Source organism: Schistocerca americana, chromosome 2 (assembly GCF_021461395.2).
Source record: "Schistocerca americana isolate TAMUIC-IGC-003095 chromosome 2, iqSchAmer2.1, whole genome shotgun sequence".
NCBI classification, from domain to species: Eukaryota; Metazoa; Arthropoda; class Insecta; order Orthoptera; family Acrididae; genus Schistocerca; species Schistocerca americana.
Genome location: NC_060120.1, coordinates 275474868 through 275493634, shown reverse-complemented (window position 1 = coordinate 275493634; position 18767 = coordinate 275474868). Strand labels below are relative to the sequence as shown.

Below are 18767 nucleotides of genomic sequence, written 5' to 3'. Positions count from 1 at the left end.
AGGGCGTAGATGCCATAGCCGGATCTGTCAAATCCTGTACCAGGTTGCGTAACGGCACCTTATTACTGGAAACTGAGAATGCCTTTCAGGCACAAAAACTGCTTCGGGCCACCCTCCTGTACACGTTCCCTGTCCGGGTGGAGGCCCACCGAACTTTGAATTCGTCTCGTGGTGTGGTCTATACTGACTCCCTCGACGGATTGACTGACGAGGAGCTTCAATCATTCCTCGCTGAGCAGGGCGTGACGGCTGTCCATAGGGTCATGAAAAAGGTCAACAATGACCTTGTACCGACCCGGACAATTTTCTTGACCTTCGATAGTGTTAAGCTGCCATCGCGCATCAAGGCGGGCTACGAGGTTATTTCTGTTCGCCCCTATATCCCGACACCTACGCGCTGCTACCAGTGTCAGCGTTTCAATCACACTCGACAGTCTTGTTCCAATGCGGCTAAATGTGTCACCTGTGGCAGGGATGCCCATGAGGGTGACTGTCCACCTCCGTCTCCTCGTTGTGTGAACTGCCAGGGTGACCATGCAGCATCCTCCCGCGACTGTCCTGTCTATAAGGAAGAACGCTGTATCCAGGAAATTCGGGTCAAAGAGAAAGTGTCCACCTCGGCTGCTCGCAAGCTATTGGCTAGTAGGAAGCCCACGCTGCTCCCAGCGGGGAAATACAGTACTGTCCTCGCCTCTCCTCGGACTACCCGGGAGGTAGCAACCCAGACATGCGATCTGACCTTCAGCACCACGGTCGTCCGTTCGGCCAGTGCTAAGATCGCGCGGTCGACGTCTCCTCTTCCTCCCATCACCCCACAGACACGAGCACCTTCTTCAGCTTCTGCTAAAACGAAGACACCGAAGTCAGATGCACGGGCCTTCAAGAAGGAACCATCCCGTGCAGACTTCCTCCGTACCTCGACCTCACAGCCTTCGACCGGTACTTCCACTACACGTCCTTCCAAAAAGGCGCATAGGAAGCACAGTTCTCCTTCCCCGCCACGGCGCATTTCTTCTCTTGCGCCACCCAGCGGCTGCCGCCCCAGGCCGTCATCCGTTTCGCCTGGCCGCACCGCTGGTCGCCGTACATCTGGCCGTTCACTGGCGGAGGAAGCTCCCCCTCCCGGCCATCCTCCCGAGATGGCCGATGACCCTATAGACCCAATGGACGATGACTGTCCGCCTACTGATAGCGGCGGCAGTGCTCGCTCGAAGCCAGGCCCTAAGCGGCCTTCGAGGTGACCACTTCTCTCATCTTTCTTTTCTTACGATGGCACTTATTCACTGGAATATTCGCAGCATTCGCTCCAACCGAGAGGACTTGAAGTTGCTGCTCCGCTTGCACCGTCCGCTTGTCGTAGCCCTCCAGGAAACGAAGCTACGCCCATGCGATCAAATTGCCTTGGCACACTACACCTCTGTGCATTTTGACCTACCCCCTGTGGTAGGTATCCCAGCTCATGGAGGGGTTATGTTGCTGGTCCGGGATGATATTTACTACGATCCCATCACGTTGCACACCGGCCTGCAGGCAGTTGCCATCCGCATTACTCTCCCCACTTTTACGTTTTCCTTTTGTACCGTTTACACTCCATCGTCATCTGCCGTTACCAGGGCAGACGTGATGCAACTTATTGCTCAGCTACCTGCACCATTTTTGTTAACTGGAGACTTCAATGCCCACCATCCCCTTTGGGGCTCTCCAGCATCCTGCCCGAGGGGCTCCTTGTTAGCAGACCTTTTCAACCAGCTCGATCTTGTCTGCCTCAATACTGGCGCCCCTACTTTTCTTTCGGACACATCTCACACCTATTCCCATTTAGACCTCTCTATATGTACTCCCCAACTTGCACGCCGGTTTGAGTGGTATGCACTTTCTGATACATATTCGAGCGACCATTTCCCGTGTGTTATCCATCTCCTGCAGCATACTCCCTCTCCGTGCTCCTCTCGTTGGACCATCTCCAAGGCAGACTGGGAGCTCTTCTCTTCCAGGGCTACCTTTCAGGATCAAACCTTCACAAGCTGCGATCGTCAGGTCGCACACCTCACGGAAGTCATTCTCGCTGCTGCTGAATATTCCATCCCTCACCCTACTTCTTCTCCACGTCGCGTACCGGTCCCCTGGTGGACCGCAGCATGTAGAGATGCTTTACGTGCTCGTCGACGTGCTTTACGCACCTTTAAGCGCCACCCTACAGTGGCGAATTGTATTAATTATAAACGATTACGTGCTCAGTGTCGTCGTATTATTAAAGAAAGCAAGAAAGCCAGCTGGGCTGCTTTCACAAGCACCTTCAACAGTTCTACCCCTTCTTCTGTTGTCTGGGGTAGCCTGCGCCGGCTATCTGGCACTAAGGTCCACTCCCCAGTTTCTGGCTTGAAGGTCGCGAATGAAGTCCTTGTGGCCCCTGAGGCTGTCTCCAATGCCTTCGGCCGCTTTTTCGCCGAGGTTTCGAGCTCCGCTCATTACCACCCTGCCTTCCTCCCCCGCAAACAGGCAGAGGAGGCTAGGCCACCTGACTTCCGCTCCTCGAATTGTGAAAGTTATAATGCCCCATTCACCATGCGGGAACTCGAAACCGCACTTGGCCGATCACGGTCCTCCGCTCCAGGGCCTGATTCTATTCATATTCAGATGCTGAAGAACCTTTCTCCTGCGGGTAAAGGTTTTCTTCTTCGTACATACAATCGCATCTGGATTGAGGGACATGTTCCCGCATGCTGGCGCGAGTCTATTGTTGTCCCGATTCCTAAGCCGGGGAAGGACAAGCACTTGCCTTCCAGTTATCGACCTATCTCGCTTACCAGCTGTGTCTGTAAAGTGATGGAGCGAATGGTTAACTCTCGATTGGTTTGGCTGCTCGAGTCTCGACGCCTACTTACCAATGTACAATGTGGATTTCGAAGGCGCCGCTCTGCTGTTGACCATCTGGTTACCTTGTCGACCTTCATTATGAATAACTTCTTGCGGAAGCGCCCGACCGCGGCTGTGTTCTTTGATTTGGAGAAGGCTTACGACACCTGTTGGAGGGCGGGCATTCTCCGCACCATGCATACATGGGGCTTTCGCGGTCGCCTCCCTCTTTTTATTCATTCCTTTTTAATGGATCGACAGTTTCGGGTACGTGTGGGTTCTGTCCTGTCCGACACCTTTCGCCAGGAGAATGGGGTGCCACAGGGCTCAGTTTTGAGCGTCGCTCTCTTCGCCATCGCGATCAATCCAATAATGGATTGCCTCCCAGCTGATGTATCAGGCTCCCTTTTCGTGGACGATTTTACCATCTATTGCAGCGCGCAGTGTGCACGTGTCCTGGAGCGCTGTCTTCAGCGTTCTCTTGACCGTCTTTACTCCTGGAGTGTCGCCAATGGCTTCCGTTTTTCTGCCGAGAAGACGGTCTGTATTAACTTCTGGCGCTACAAAGAGTTTCTCCCACCGTCCTTACGACTCGGTCCCGTTGCTCTCCCACTCGTGGAGACAATCAAATTTTTAGGCCTTACCTTTGACAGGAAACTTAGCTGGTCTCCACATGTGTCATATTTGGCCGCCCGTTGTACCCGTTCTTTAAATGTCCTCCGTGTTCTCAGTGGTATGTCGTGGGGAGCGGATCGAACCGTCCTACTTCGTCTATATCGGTCGATCGTCCGCTCCAAGCTGGATTATGGGAGCTTCGTATACTCCTCTGCACGGCCATCCATCTTACGCCGCCTCAACTCCATACAACATCGGGGTTTACGACTTGCGATCGGAGCATTTTATACCAGTCCCGTAGAGAGTCTTCATGCTGACGCTGGCGAATTGCCACTCACCTACCGGCGCGATATACTGCTTTGTCGGTATGCCTGTCGGCTACTGTCAATGCCCGACCATCCGTCTTATCGTTCCTTTTTTGACGACTCTCTTGACCTTCAATACGGGTTGTATGTCTCTGCCTTGCTACCCCCTGGAGTTCGCTTTCGTCGCCTCCTTCAACACCTTCATTTTTCACTCCCTGCAACCTTTCGAGTGGGCGAGAGCCGCACGCCACCTTGGCTCCAGGCTCAGGTCCGCGTTCACCTCGACCTCAGCTCGCTCCCAAAAGAGGTCACCCCCGGTTCGGTCTACCACTCCCGTTTTTTGGAACTTCGTTCGAAGTTCAACAACATGACTTTCATTTATACAGATGGCTCTAAGACCAATGACGGGGTCGGGTGTTCCTTTATTGTCGGGGCACAAAGTTTCCAATACCGGCTCCATGGCCATTGTTCGGTCTTCACAGCTGAGCTCTTTGCCCTCTACCAGGCTGTTCTTTACATCTGCCGCCACCGACATTCTGCTTATGTCATCTGCTCAGATTCCCTGAGCGCCATCCAGAGCCTCAGTGATCCGTACCCGGTTCACCCTTTCGTACACCGGATCCAACGCTCTCTTCAGCAGCTGGTGGACGTCGGTACGCCGGTTAGCTTTATGTGGGTTCCTGGCCATGTCGGTATCCCTGGGAACGAAGCTGCAGATGCCGCGGCCAAGGCTGCGGTCCTCCAGCCTCGGACAGCTTCTTGTTGTGTCCCTTCGTCCGATTTTAGCAGGGTCATTTGTCGGCGCGTTGTGTCGCTGTGGCATGCCGATTGGGCTGCACTTACCGACAACAAGCTTCGGGCCTTAAAACCTCTTCCCGTGGCTTGGACGTCCTCCTCACGCCCTTCTCGGCGGGAGGAGGTCGTTTTAGCAAGGTTAAGAATTGGACACTGCCGGTTCAGCCATCGCCATCTGCTGACGGCTGCGCCGGCGCCGTTCTGCCCATGTGGGCACTTGCTGACGGTTAGACACATTTTAATGTCCTGTCCTGATCTTAACACACTGCGCCTCGATCTTAACCTGCCTAATACTTTCGATGCCATTTTAGCAGATGACCCACGAGCAGCTGCTCGTGTTCTTTGTTTTATCAATTTGACACACCTCGCTAAGGACATTTGATGATGTTTTTTAATCCTATGCCTGTCAGTCTGTCTTTTATTGTGTTTTCCCTTTTAGTTGTTGTTGTCAACATGTGCCTCGCGGTGCATCCTTAGAGTAGTCAGGGCGCTAATGACCATTGAAGTTGTGCGCCCGAAAACCACAAAAAAAAAAAAAAAAAAAAAACACATCATCTTTGTTTTTTAGATATAAACTGTATAAATAGTATGAACTAAATTAGTATACATCCAAATTTGTTTACTATTTTTAAAATAGGCAAATAAAACTACACCCATCAAAATGACCAGTTGGTCCTTCCAGGCTGTCCATAAGCCCCTGTCCTAGTGTTAAGGATAGTCACAGTGTAGCAAACCAACATTGCCAACCTCAGAAGACAAAATTATGGAATTTTTATCTAAAATTACCCTATACTGAAAGTCATAAACCATAAAAACAATAATGCTGATAATATGACATAAGCGCGAATAGCAAAGTCTTCATCTCTTAAAATTTTTATCCATAAAATTTGCGAATTACGAACCCAAACATCTCAAATCGCGATCCTTTGCACTAATCTACTTCAGAACAAGATAAACTCAGAAGATTCCAAAGCATCACAGACTTTGTGCAAACCTGATTGAAAAGTAGCATGGGTATGTAATATAATTACAAATAGTAATATAATTAAACTCACCCTAATAGGCATCGTTATTGAACTCCACCTCGGCATCACTATCCCGAGGAGATTCCTTCTCCTTGACATAAATGTTGGACGTGTTCATTGATCCAATCATTATACTGGTTGGTTCGAACTGTACAGAATTCTAGACAAGCTGGGAAGTGAGCTTACTGTACCTTAATGTAACTTATTTCTCAACAGCGTCTTCACTACATTCATTTTTTAAAATACTCGCTCACAACCAGCATTGGAATCTGGTGAAACTAATATATCATGCACAGTTTCCTATTTGGAGGAATTCTTGGTTACCATGAAGGTCAGTAGCGTTCTTTATGAAAATCATCTACCTCTTTGATTTTCGGGAAATTCTGCATGTGGCAATGCTCTCCTCTGATAGTCATTTGCACAAGCATCTTGTCTTTTCGAGAAATCCTCTGAACCTATTTATAGAAGTGGAACAAGCATTGATGGCCTTTTAGCACTTTTTGCCAATGCTATTTCTGGTGTTAGCCAACTCAACATTTTTAGAACAGAATTTTTGAAATAATACCACTCCTTTTATCTCACAACAAGACATTATAAGGAACTGTTGCACTGTGTAGTGGAAATGACTAGATTTTTGTGAGATGTTTTCCGATTGGCTCATGAACTTAATCACACCTACATCTAAATACGAGAGTTGGAACTTTAATAGTGGCAACTATTTATTTACAGTTCGTACGAAATAGATACCTGTTTCAAAGTTTTACTGACATTCAAAGTAGTCACCAGCATTGTGTATAACCAGTTGCCAGCCATGTGGAAGTCGTAGGATCATAGGATACTCTTAGCAGTGACAGTTGCATTGACGGTTCGCGCAGCTCGGTCTATTGCCCGACGAATTTGCAGCAGTTCTGAAGTGAATGCCGTGAAGTGTTTCCTTCAGTTTAGAAATAGAGTTGAACTCACGAGGGCTCATGTTAGGGGAGTGCAGTAGGTGGTATAGCACTTAGTAGCCCTTCAGTCTGACAAATCAGTATGTGCTTGAGCATTGTCCTTCAAAATGATGGTCAGGTCCTGCAGAAAGTGTCATCAATTCTGTCTCTCTGCTGTTTATTTTTGGAACACAACCTACAACCAGCTTAGAGACGGAGGTGATGACACTTTCTGCAGGACCTGACCATCATTTTGTAGGACAATGCTCAAGCACGTACAGTGCAAGGTATTAGGGCCTACTAATTTGTTTGGCTGATGGGGCTGCTAAGTGCTCGTGAGTTCAACTCGATTTATAAACTGAAGGAAACGCTTCACGGCATTTGCTTCAGAACTGCTACAAATTCGTCGGACAATAGACTGCGCCACTTGAACTGTCAACACAAGTGACACTGCTAAGGGCATCCTACGATTTCCACATGGGTGGTAACACGTTATACACAATGTTGGTGACTACTCTCAACATCAGTAAAACTTTGAAACACGTATCTATTTTGTACAAACTGTAAATAAATAGTTGCCACTATTAAAGATCCAACCCTCGTACACTTGTGTATAAAGCACAAGTTGGGCTTAGTTTGCTGGACCTACGTTTGTGGAATCAGTTTTGTTGTTATAATCAGGAGACATGTAGCAGAGAAGGATTTCTTTGTGTGTTTCGTACATTCTATCATGCGAAGAGCAAATTACTGATTTCTCTCTTTGAAAATACTGATTCAGTGACACAAAGTTGGGTAGAATCCACTCAAGAAATATAAAAATTACACGTTCAAAGTTGCCCCGGAATGACTTTAACTGCTCAGCTGCATACAGGGTTTCTTCTTCCCACTTGGAAGCGAAAAATAATTGCAGTGCATTCCACTATTCTATAATACGTGAAACAAGTTAACAAAGACAACATCTTGTTTGAGACGGATGCAGTGTCGTGTTAGGTTCGATATTACAAAACTCTTGGAATTCTGCAAACTAGACGATTCTTTTTTATCTATGCTTAAAGAATGAATATGTATCCGTTGCTATGTCTTCACATATCCTTTGTAATTGTTTGCAATGGATGGCATTTACATTTCTCTATAAAATTGCCAGGAAAACCTCAAATTAGTCGACTAGCAACAGAATTTCTTTCCCCATCATTGTGTTGCACCCTCTGAAGCAGATCCTACCAAATTTTCAAGAGAAATATTATGTAATGACGAGGTGTTACGTAGGAGATCGTACAAACCATTAGCAGTAGCACCTACACGAGCGGACGCGCATCTTTCTTCTCAAAAACTTATAACAACTGCCAAAATTTAGTATTTATTTTGGAGCTAACTTCATCAAAATACCGCACAAAAATGTCGGTAGATTCGTCAATTTTGCAACCTAACTTTTGTTTTCGTAGAACTTCATTCGATTCATCCAAATGACACTTACCTATGACATTCTTTATCAGCCCTGTGGCTTTTGTTCTACTTAATTCTATGTTTTCATCAATTTTAGAATTGGGAAAGGCACCTTTTCTATAGTTTTTGCCCTCTACAGCTCCCTTTGGAATCATGGAAGTCATTTCTGATGTCTTAACAGATGTCTAATCGTCCTGTCCCTCCTTGTCAGGGTTTTTCACATATTCCTTTCCTCTCCGATTCTGTGCAGAAACTTCTCATTCTTTACCCTGTCAGTTCACCTAATTTTCAACATTCGTCTGTAGCATCACATCTCAAATGCTTCAATTCTCTTCTGTTCCGGTTTTCCCACAGTCCATATTTCACTACCATACAATGCTGTACTCCAGATGTGCGTTCTCAGAAATTTCTTCCTCAAATAAAGGCCCATATTTGATACTGGTAGAATGTCCTTTTGCCAGTGCTAGCCTACATTTGATGTCCTCCTTGCTCCGTCCGTCAATGGTTATTTTGTTACCTAGGTAACAGAATTCCAAACTTCATTCGTTATTCTCACTTCTGCTACTTCTTATTACTTTAGTTTTTCCTCTATTTACTCTGTCCTTATTCTGTACTGATCAGAATATTCATTCCATTAAGCAGATCACGTGATTCTTATTCACTTTCACTCAGTATAGCGATGTCATCAGCGAATCGTATTATTGATATCCTTTCACCTTGAATTTTAAATCCATACCTGAAGCTACTCGGCTTTAATCCGAGCACTGCGTTCTTGGTTGTCCACTCTCATTATTCCCTCATGGCTCTTGTGCATTATCCTCCTCTCCCTAGCTTACCCCTATTTTTCTCAGAATTTCGAACATCTTGCATCATTTTACATTCTCGAACGCGTTTTCCAGGTCGACAAATACTATGAACCTGCGTTCTTGATTTTTCTTTCCATTATCAACCGCACGTCAGTCAGAATAACCAAATTGATCATCGTCAACACATCCTCGATTTTGTTTTCCATTCTTCTGTATATTATTCTTGTAAGCAAGTTGAATGCAGGAGCTGTTAAGCTGATTGTGCGATCATTATCGCACTTGTCGCCTCTTGCAGTATTCAGAATTGTGTGGATGATACTCCTCCGAAAGTCAGATGTTATGTCGCCAGACTCCCCCACTTACGTTCTGCCAGCAATCCACGTAGCAATATTTCAGCCTTCTTGCTCTGCGTATCAAGCGTATCGGACGACTTCGAGTGTGGTGAAAAGTCAAGCGTCTTTTGTAGGGGCCCGACACATTTTACGGCACGTAACTTTTTAAATATATTTTACTACAGTCAACTCCGCATTGAATTCACATTTGCAGACTATACACCATCACTCTTTGAAAGACAAATCAGTCAATCGTTCCTGTCTGAACTTTTGCTTCAAACATTTAATTTCAACTCACCATACAGCCTCAATTTCGTCAGTGGAATCGATGGAGAATCTAAATTACTGTTGCACACACACACTCTGTTACAGTATTTAGTTGAAGAATACCACACTTAGAGAACTCGTGTATTCATGTCCCAATCTCACCGGCAACTTATGACGATGACCTAATGGTTGCTGGCACATATCGGTTGTGTAACAATGTTCGTTAGGAAGTGAGAGTATTCCCCGGAAGATAATATACAGTTAATAGACGTGGGACTGTTGCGGGGAGCGGACGGGTGAAAAAGAAGAAATTGCTTTTATTGAATGGAGTGTGGACTTAAATATATGAAAACACATTATTTTTGTATGAAATTACTACAAATATCAATTTATTTTCATTTTAAAGCATCACAAAAATTATCACGGATTCGACAATTATCAGCAACGTACTATCGTATATCGTGTTCACATTGTAATTATCGTATATCGCGATAATTTGTCATATAGTTGGCAACACTGTAGCAGACAACGGGCGACTGTACCAGCTGCCGACAGCAGCTCACCCGATCAATGCTAAAAACATGACCACGGTTTCATTGTTCTTGACCGCCTCTGGCATAACACCGACGTCGGGCGGAATTCATTCCAGATCATTGCCACCATCTATGTTCGAAGGAAAAGATAAATGTAATTGTTTGTTGCTAAAAGATTTTTTTTAACATACCGCGCCCCACCCCTTGCACGCCATTCAGGCCTCCACACTGGGAGACTCTTGAACATAGACGTAAACTATCCCGTGAAAGTCTATTAACAAAGTATCGCTCACATAGGGATCGTGAGATAGGATTAGAATAATTACTGAACGCCCAAAGTCATTCAATCATTCTTCCCGCGGTCCACATGTAAATGGAACAGGAAGAAAACCTGATAACTGGCACAACGGGACATACCCTCTGTCCTGCACCTCACGGTGGTTTGCGGAGTATAGATGTTGAGTAACCGTGCATTGTACTTTGAAGCTACCGTCCCAGCGGAGGAGGGTATTAAGTGTTTAAAGTTCCGTCGACAACTGTTGGAAGGACAGACGCCTCCTATTTAGTTAGTTCCTTGGGTTTTCATGTTGTGTATGCCCTTAGTTTTCACATTTTGTATGCCCTTTGTTGTAGGCACGTATTTCTCTGAATAGTGACGTACAAAGACACGTTGTGTGACGTTGTCCGAAGTGTAATACGCCCCACACTTTTTGACACAAAGTGACGTGTTTCGTGTAGCAAATTCAGTCTTTTATGATGTAATTGACACAGCATTTTTCCCTCGGGCATGGATGTGTGTTCTGTCCTTAGAACTACTTAAATCTAATAAACCTAAGTTCTAGGGGACTGATGACCTCAGATGTTAAGTCCCATAGTGTCAGAGCCATTTGAATTTGAACATAGCATGCTTCATTGAGAAATTATCGTAACTGCATTTCTTCGAAAGGACTGATATATCGCACAACGGACTTTTCATTTTCATATAACTATTCTCCGAAGCATGTGCGTTTCATTCGTGACGTATTAAATTGCGCTCCTGTTTACCCTTAAACTACCCAAATATGTCTAAAACTTTTGCACCTTTAACTGTGGAGGGACAACACGTAACTTTCCTTGATGTGATGTGCATATGATAAGAATTTTATCAGATTCTTGTTATAATCGTAGCGTCTTCCACACGCTGAACATATATATGAACGCAATTCGTCATCATTTCGGTGGTTCTGTCCTAGTTCACGTGACGGCAACGAAAACTATACACTCGATAGATACGCAATAGATAACGTACGCTACTAGGCGGCAGGCGGCTACCCGCTGCACAGCGAATTTTCCATTTGCTACCTCGTGCAGATTCGGCTGTATCCGAAAGAGATCGGCTCGTGAAGCCGTAGTTGCACGTCAGGCGTTAGACAAGGTCATAGTTCATATTCCTGCGTCCGTCCGCTACCCCTCCCCAACGCTTCCACCCCACATTTTGTTGCAGCGTGCCGACCGGTTGCTATTTGCTGGCGTGTGAGTGCGAACCATATTACCAGCAGATCTGTGAACACACCAAAATCAAGAGTACATCACTTTCTCAAAAATTTTGGGGAATGTCGTCAGCAGTGAAACAAGTCGGTAATTGTCATCACTCACTGATTAACTTGGTTTGTTTATTTTTATTCAACCAAGGATTAACTCACAGTGATAAGATTTGTCAAGATAATACAACACAAATCAAAATATAGGTACAGGATACAGCATACGCAACAAGCTTTATGAGGATAGTACAGGCTGTCCTTGAGGATAGGACATGTGGTTGACCATGGTCATAATCGGGGAACTATCCTGTCATTTGCCTTAGTGGTCAAGGAAAACTGTTGAAATCCCAAATGAGGACGGGATGGTATAAATTCAATGTGTATAAGAGAGACTGACTGAACAATAAATGTATTTGCAAATGAAGAACATGTCAGAGATTATAAATGTTCTAATTATATCATTAAACGTTTAAATATTTTGTGAAATATGATGGATATTGCTGGAGCTAATGCACATGTCATGTTTGACTACTGAGAATTCCTATGATACTACATTGAATACCACTTTTGCAGCAAAAAGTCTGCTCTTTTTGTGTGTTTCTGTTTTGCATTTTATACCGTGCTACATTTCTGTTACTTACCATTATCGTATAATTCTCCAGTGTTTAATGAAATATTTGTATGATAGAAATGGGTTGGCGCACAATGCTAATCGTGATTCCTTTCGTTTTTAGATGAGCAATCAAACCGCCTAACGATGTCATTTGCACAACGTGCTTCCTATGCTGGCAATTCTGTAGCTGCAGAACTTTTTGCTGTAATGACGAAGAAGAAGAGCAACTTATGCTTAGCTGCAGATATGCCAAAAACTGCAGACTTGTTAACTTTGGCCAGAGCTGTAGCTGAACACATATGTCTCTTGAAAATACACTGTGATATTATTGAAGATTTTAGCAAGAGTTTTGTACAGGAATTAACAACACTTGCTAAAGAGCATAATTTCCTCATTTTGGAGGACAGGTAATGATGAAAAATTACATGTAGTGTGTCACGGAGTTTGTTGTTACTATCATTTTAAGGAATGAATGGAAATTTTTTGATGGAAAAGACAGGTTGCATATCTATAGTCTGCAAATAACTATGAGTTACATTTGTGTGGCACTGTTGTTGTACCATAGATTAACATCTCTTGCCATTGGGTAATCACAGATACATGGGAATAATTTCGTAAATTGTTAGTCTAATGTTGTCCTTGTAGGCCCCTGGTAATAATCAAATCTCTCTGTTTTGTATCCACAAGCCCATCAACCAAGTCATAGATGTACGAATCAAGTTTGTCAAATTTGACCTCACTCTAGAAGCAGCTGTCACACAGTGCAGTCATATAGCGAGGTACTTTGACTCTAGTGAATAGCTACCAATGCAGACAAAGCGTTTATTGCATAGGTTTTAGCACTGTATAGAAAGCAGAAAAAGAAAACAAAATGCTGGTCCAAGGAGTGATTGAAATTAAGAGAGAAATAAATCCATGAAAATCTAAAGGAAGTAGACTTACCACACCCAGATCCTGATGTCATCAGCTTTCTCCAAATTGACGGTCAAGATTTTAATACTTGTTATTATTGCTTCTTACCCACATTAAAAAGACACAGTAGCCAAAAATTTGTTCTTACACTTGGCCCTCTAATTAAAATTAATTAAAAGAAATAAATGATGAGAAATAAGGTGAATTTACAGTTTGAATGTAGTATTTGTAACAAAAGCTTAATTTAACAAAGGGGAAAATGGAAATTGAGTCTAATCATTCAACACTAGGCTGGCATTGTGTTTGTTGATATCCAGCAAGGTCATGTTTCTTCTTTTCATCACAGAATGTAGAACTTCACATTCTATATCATATGTGACTGGCTTTCTGCTAAAAAAAATTACCAGCAAAGGCTAAATCTGACTTCCTTAATTGCCAGCATATCTCATGTTCACATAGCCCAATTGCCACAGCTCTGCCCAACTGACCAATATACACTTTTTCATACTGCTTGCAGGTTATATTATATTCACCAGTCTCTCAGGGGTTGCAATTTTTCTTTGAATAACTTTTTTATGTGTCGTTCGTGCTATGAAATGCAGGACTGTATTTGCAAGACTTTAACTTTTTTACGAGATTGTCTGAAATGTTGCCAATAAACAGAATTTTGCACCAGGCTTAGTGACTGCTGTTGGTCAGTGTGCAGAAGTTATGTAAATTTATTCATTTTTTTTTTCTTAGAGTATTATCAATATGAACAGAGCTGCAGCCATTGCTAGAAGCAATTTGTTTGATGGCTTGTAGTTGTCTGAAAGGCTGATTTGGGTAATGGAACAGACATGAGGCATTGCACCATTCAATGGAAACGTGCATGTTTGTGGATGCTGGAAGCTTGCAGGATGTACATATCATTATCTAAATTTTTTTCTGTAAATAGTAGCATTGATTATGTCATGTAATTCTACAGGATTTATATGGATTTGTGCAAAATATCTGTTAATTTGTTTGTACACCGAAGAGCCAAAGAAACTGGTTCACCTGCCTAATACTGTGTAGGGCCCCTGTGAGCATGCAGGAATGCCACGACAAGACATGGCATGGACTCGACTAATGTCTAAAGTAGTGCTGGAGGGAATTGACACAATGAATCCTGCAGGGCTGTCCATAAATTCATGAGAGTACGAGGGGTTGGGAGAGTGGAAATCTCTTCTGAACAGCACATTGCAAGGCATCCCAGATATGATCAATAATGTTCATGTCTGGAGATTTTGGTGGCCAGCAGAAGTGTTTAAACTCAAAAGTGTGTCCCTGGAGCCACTCTATAGCAATTAGGGTGTCACATTGTCCTGCTGGAATTGCCCAAGTCCTTCAGAATGCCCAATGGACATGAATGGATGCAGGTGATCAGACAGGAATACTTAAGCATGTGTCACCTGTCAGTCGTATCTAGATGTGTCAGGGGTCCCATTTCACTCCAACTGCACACAACCAACACCATTACAGAGCCTCTTATCAGCTTGAACAGTCCCCTGCTGACATTCAGGGTCCATGAATTCATGAGCTTATCTCCATACCTCTACATGTCCATCCGCTCGATACAATTTGAAATGAGACTCCTCCAACCAGGCAGCATGTTTTCAGTCAACAGTCCAATGTCATTGTCATTGGCCAGGCCAGGTGTAAAGCTTTGTGTTGTGCAGTCATCGAGGGTACATGAGCGGGCCTTCGGCTCCAAAAGCCCATATCGATAATGTTTCGTTGAATGGTTCGCATGCTGGCACTCATTGATGGCCCAAAATTGAAATCTGCAGCAATTTGTAGAAGGGTTGCATTCTGTCATGTTGAAGGATTCTCTTCTGTTGTCGAGAAGATTCTCTTCTGTCATCATTGCTCCTGTTCTTGCAGAATCGTTTTCCATCCACAGTGATGTCAGAGATTTGTCGTTTTACTGGATCCCTGATATTCATGGCACATTCATGAAATAGTCGTATGGGAGAATTCCCACTTCACCCCTACCTCGGAGATGCTGTTTCCAATCGCTTGTGCGTCAGCTATAACACCACGTTCAAACTGTCTTAAATCTTGATAACCTGCCATTGTAGCAGCAGTAACCGATCTGACATGTGCCAGAAACTTGTCGTCTTGTATAGGCATACTGATCACAGTGCCGTATTCTGTCTGTTTGCATATCTCTATATTTGAATATGCATGCCTATACCAGGTTCTTTGGCACTTCAGTATAGGTTCATCAGTTGGAACATTTGGAAATAAACTAGCAACATCAAGCAATAGTGGGATTTGCATATCTTTAATATGAATAAAAAAACTGGAAACAGAAAGATGCGAACAAACAAACCTTGTCATAGTCAGTCAGTGTCTTTATCAACTATACTGCAGTAAACTTCCATATGTACGTTTCTGTATTTGTGGTTCACCTGAAGGCATGAATTGCCAATTCATCGTTAATTGATATTTTATCACAAATTATACCAAGAACAACCATATTTTGCGGACTTTAAGATGCACTTTTTTCTACAAAAAATTGCGTCCAAAATTCAGATGAGTCTTATACTCAAAATTAATAGAAAAATTTCCAGTGTTTGGTTTAAAATTCCCACTATTCTTAAAAATGGTCATATATTTGATGCTGCTGGAAACTTGTATCTGCCTGGCAACATTGGATTCGACTGGCAGCAGCAGTGCACCGAAGCGATGAACATGAGTTGAGTTGCGTGGATTCACAAGCTTGCTAACATTGTCTCCCTCCTGGCTTGCCATGACATACCCAGAACACAGTCTAGCCTATGATGTATGATTGCAGTCTATGGTGTCAGTGAACTTGAACTGAAAGTGATTTATATTATCTGTAACAGTGCAGTATTTTTATTTGTAGCTAGCTTCCTAATGGAAAAACGTAAAAGGTCGCAGGCTATAAATTGAAAGTAATAACATATGCAGAACAACATGAAAACACAGCAGCTGAATGGCATTTCGGCTCTCCATCAACAGAGAAAACCATTCAACATTGGTGAGCTAGAAAACAACTGAAAAAAAATTAAGAAGAATAAATGTGCAAATAGAGTACTAAATACAAAATGGCAAAACTAGATTATGACAAATTGAAATGGATTAAAGGACACTGTCCAAATGCCATTGGCACTAATACAAAAAATGATCAAATACCCACCCATGAGCTAGTGCTACAAAGGAACTTAGCAGGCTTTAAGGGTGGAGTTTGTTGGTGCTACAGGTTTGTGAAGTGTCATGGTCTTAGCCTGCGAACCAAAATCAAAATATCTCACAAAATGCCACAAGAGTGTGAAGAGAGAATATTATCTTTACATCACTTTATTATTCAACATCTAAAGAAAACCAGTATGGAACTAAGTCAAATGGCAAATATGGACGAAACTCCTCTGACATTTGATCTACTGAGTAACAGAACTGTTGCCATGAAAGGTGCTAAAACTGTAATTGTAAAAACAATTGGACATTAAAAATGCATTAGACTGTTGGCCTTTCATGTAGTTTTGACTGTACTAAACTTAATACATTGATCATTTTAAAGTGAAAAATCTTCTGAAATACCACCAGGTGTTATTGTTCACACCAGTACTTGACAAGGGTTGGATGGACAAGACTGGTATGAAATTATGGGTTAACTGAGTATGGGAGAGAAGAAAGGTGATTCACTGAAGAAGAGTTCTCTTTTTATGCTAGACCAGTTGAGACAAGGAAATACAGACCTTGCTTTTATTCTGAGAGGACTTACCTCACAATTGCAGCCTCTTGATAAGTAAACCATTTCTATGTCTACATCTACGAAGATACTCCTCAAGGCAGCGTATGGTGCATGGCAGAGGGTACCTTGTTGCTTCCTGTCCTGTTCCACTCTCAAATACAGCAAAGGAAAAACAATTGTCTGTATGCCTCCATATGAGCCCTAATTTCTCATAGCTTATCTTCATGGTCCTTACACACTATATACGGGGGACTGATGACCTTCGCTGTTTAGTCCCCCTTACACATCCCAACAACCACCACCACTATATACGTTTGCAGCAGTAGAATCTTTCCGCAGTTGGCTTCAAATGCTGGTTCTCTATATTTTTCCAATAATGTATCATCGCCTTCCCTCCATTTGAGTTCCCAAAATATCTCCATAACGCTTAAGCATAGTTTGAACCTACTGGTAACAAATCTAGCAGCATGCTTGTGAATTGCTTCAATGCCTTTCTTCAATCCGACCTGATATGGATCCCAAACACTCGAGCAGTACTCAAGAATAGGTTGCACCAGTATCCTACATGCATTCTCCTCCATAGGTGAACCACTCTTTCCTAAAATTCTCCCAGTAAACCAAAGTCGACCATTTGCCTTCCCTGCCACAGTTCTCAAAAAAGTAGAAGAAGAAAACAACAAATCGTACCAGTAATTACACTTTTTTGAGAGGTCTTCAATATGTTGATGCTTTAAAAAGCATGTATTCATAGGACATAGTTATAATATAAAACCCACCAATTATGGACTTAGAGTGATTAGGACGAAATCTAATATGGCGTCTTCAAAGTTAGGATTGTGACATAGACATGACATGGGATGGGTAGGCTGGAGGGACTGGACTGAGCCTTCAGGAGACCCAAAACAGCTGCACTCTATAGCAGCCACACTTCCAAATCTCTGTTACAAAGAACTAGCTGATATTCATGGTGCAACCTCAAGACAACTCCTATCCATTTGATAAACGTCACTCTATATCAGCAGTTCCAAAAATGTTAAATATCATGTAAATTCATGTGGGAAATATTCAAAATCCTGATAAATTAAATTCTGCAGTTCATTATAGAGATATGTATTTTAATATACATGTTGGCACAGTTGTGCTTCAAAGCCTTCAATTACGAACCACACGTGCTTCGCGTTATTAATGTTTGTTGTCCTGTGGTAGTTTACATTGCAGTTAACTAAAAACTTACTTTTATTACAGCCAGAAAGATCATTAAGAAGGAACTGTACAGTTATGTGAATACAAGAATACCAAGTTTCTTGGGTGAGACCCCCTGCATCGTTGGTTTACAACATTTCTTAAATGGCAAAGAACTGTTGATATCTATGTGCTGGCCTCAATTTACTTTCAGGAGGTACTGCAGATATACACAAAAATAAATAACAACTCTCATAGCTTTTGAAACCATACGTCACGTCATCAAAGGAGAAAAAGGAAAATAAGTGATGGGGGAGGAAGGTATTTAGAATCTCGCCTAAGAAGGGACTCACCTAGTGTCACAAAGGAGCAAGGTAAAGATAAAAGGAAATGTGTGCAAAAATAAGAAGTCAGAGATACTACAGGATACAGAAGATGTGAGTGCCTTTTTTACCATATAGCTGTTCAGGTGCCCCCACACAGCACTAGTTTCCCTGAACTCCAGAGATAGAAAATTATTCTCCAGCTTGTCCCCCCATTCTACCATCATTCTGGACTCAACCTATGCTAGTGTAACCAGCCCACTTCTTGGTAAAATAATATGCTTCTCTCTCTCTCAATTTTCAGAAAATTTGCTGACATAGGTCACATAAGTACCTTGCAGTATTCCACTGGAACTCATCACATAGTATCCTGGGCTGATGCAGTGACAGCCCATGCACTACCGGGTGATGGAATACTAAATGGTCTCAAATCTCAGATTGGTGGACGCAAAAGGGGATGTTTTGTAGTTGTGGAAATGAGTTCTGAAGGAAATCTAGCTTCCCAGCAGTATATATCTGGTAAGTTATCAGCATGAACGTTTGTATTTAAATGTTTGAGACACAGTTCG

The 18767-nt window shown here is 43.1% G+C and overlaps 1 protein-coding gene across 1 annotated transcript in view; it reads left to right on the top strand.

The window, feature by feature from the left end:
- LOC124592325 (uridine 5'-monophosphate synthase) overlaps positions 1–18767 on the top strand; it is a 90718-nt gene that overhangs the window by 55281 nt on the left and 16670 nt on the right. Inside the window, exons 5-6 of the mRNA XM_047131824.1 lie at positions 12161–12446; positions 18503–18717. Coding sequence (XP_046987780.1) covers positions 12161–12446; positions 18503–18717 — 501 coding nt within the window. The remainder of the gene's footprint in view (positions 1–12160; positions 12447–18502; positions 18718–18767) is intronic.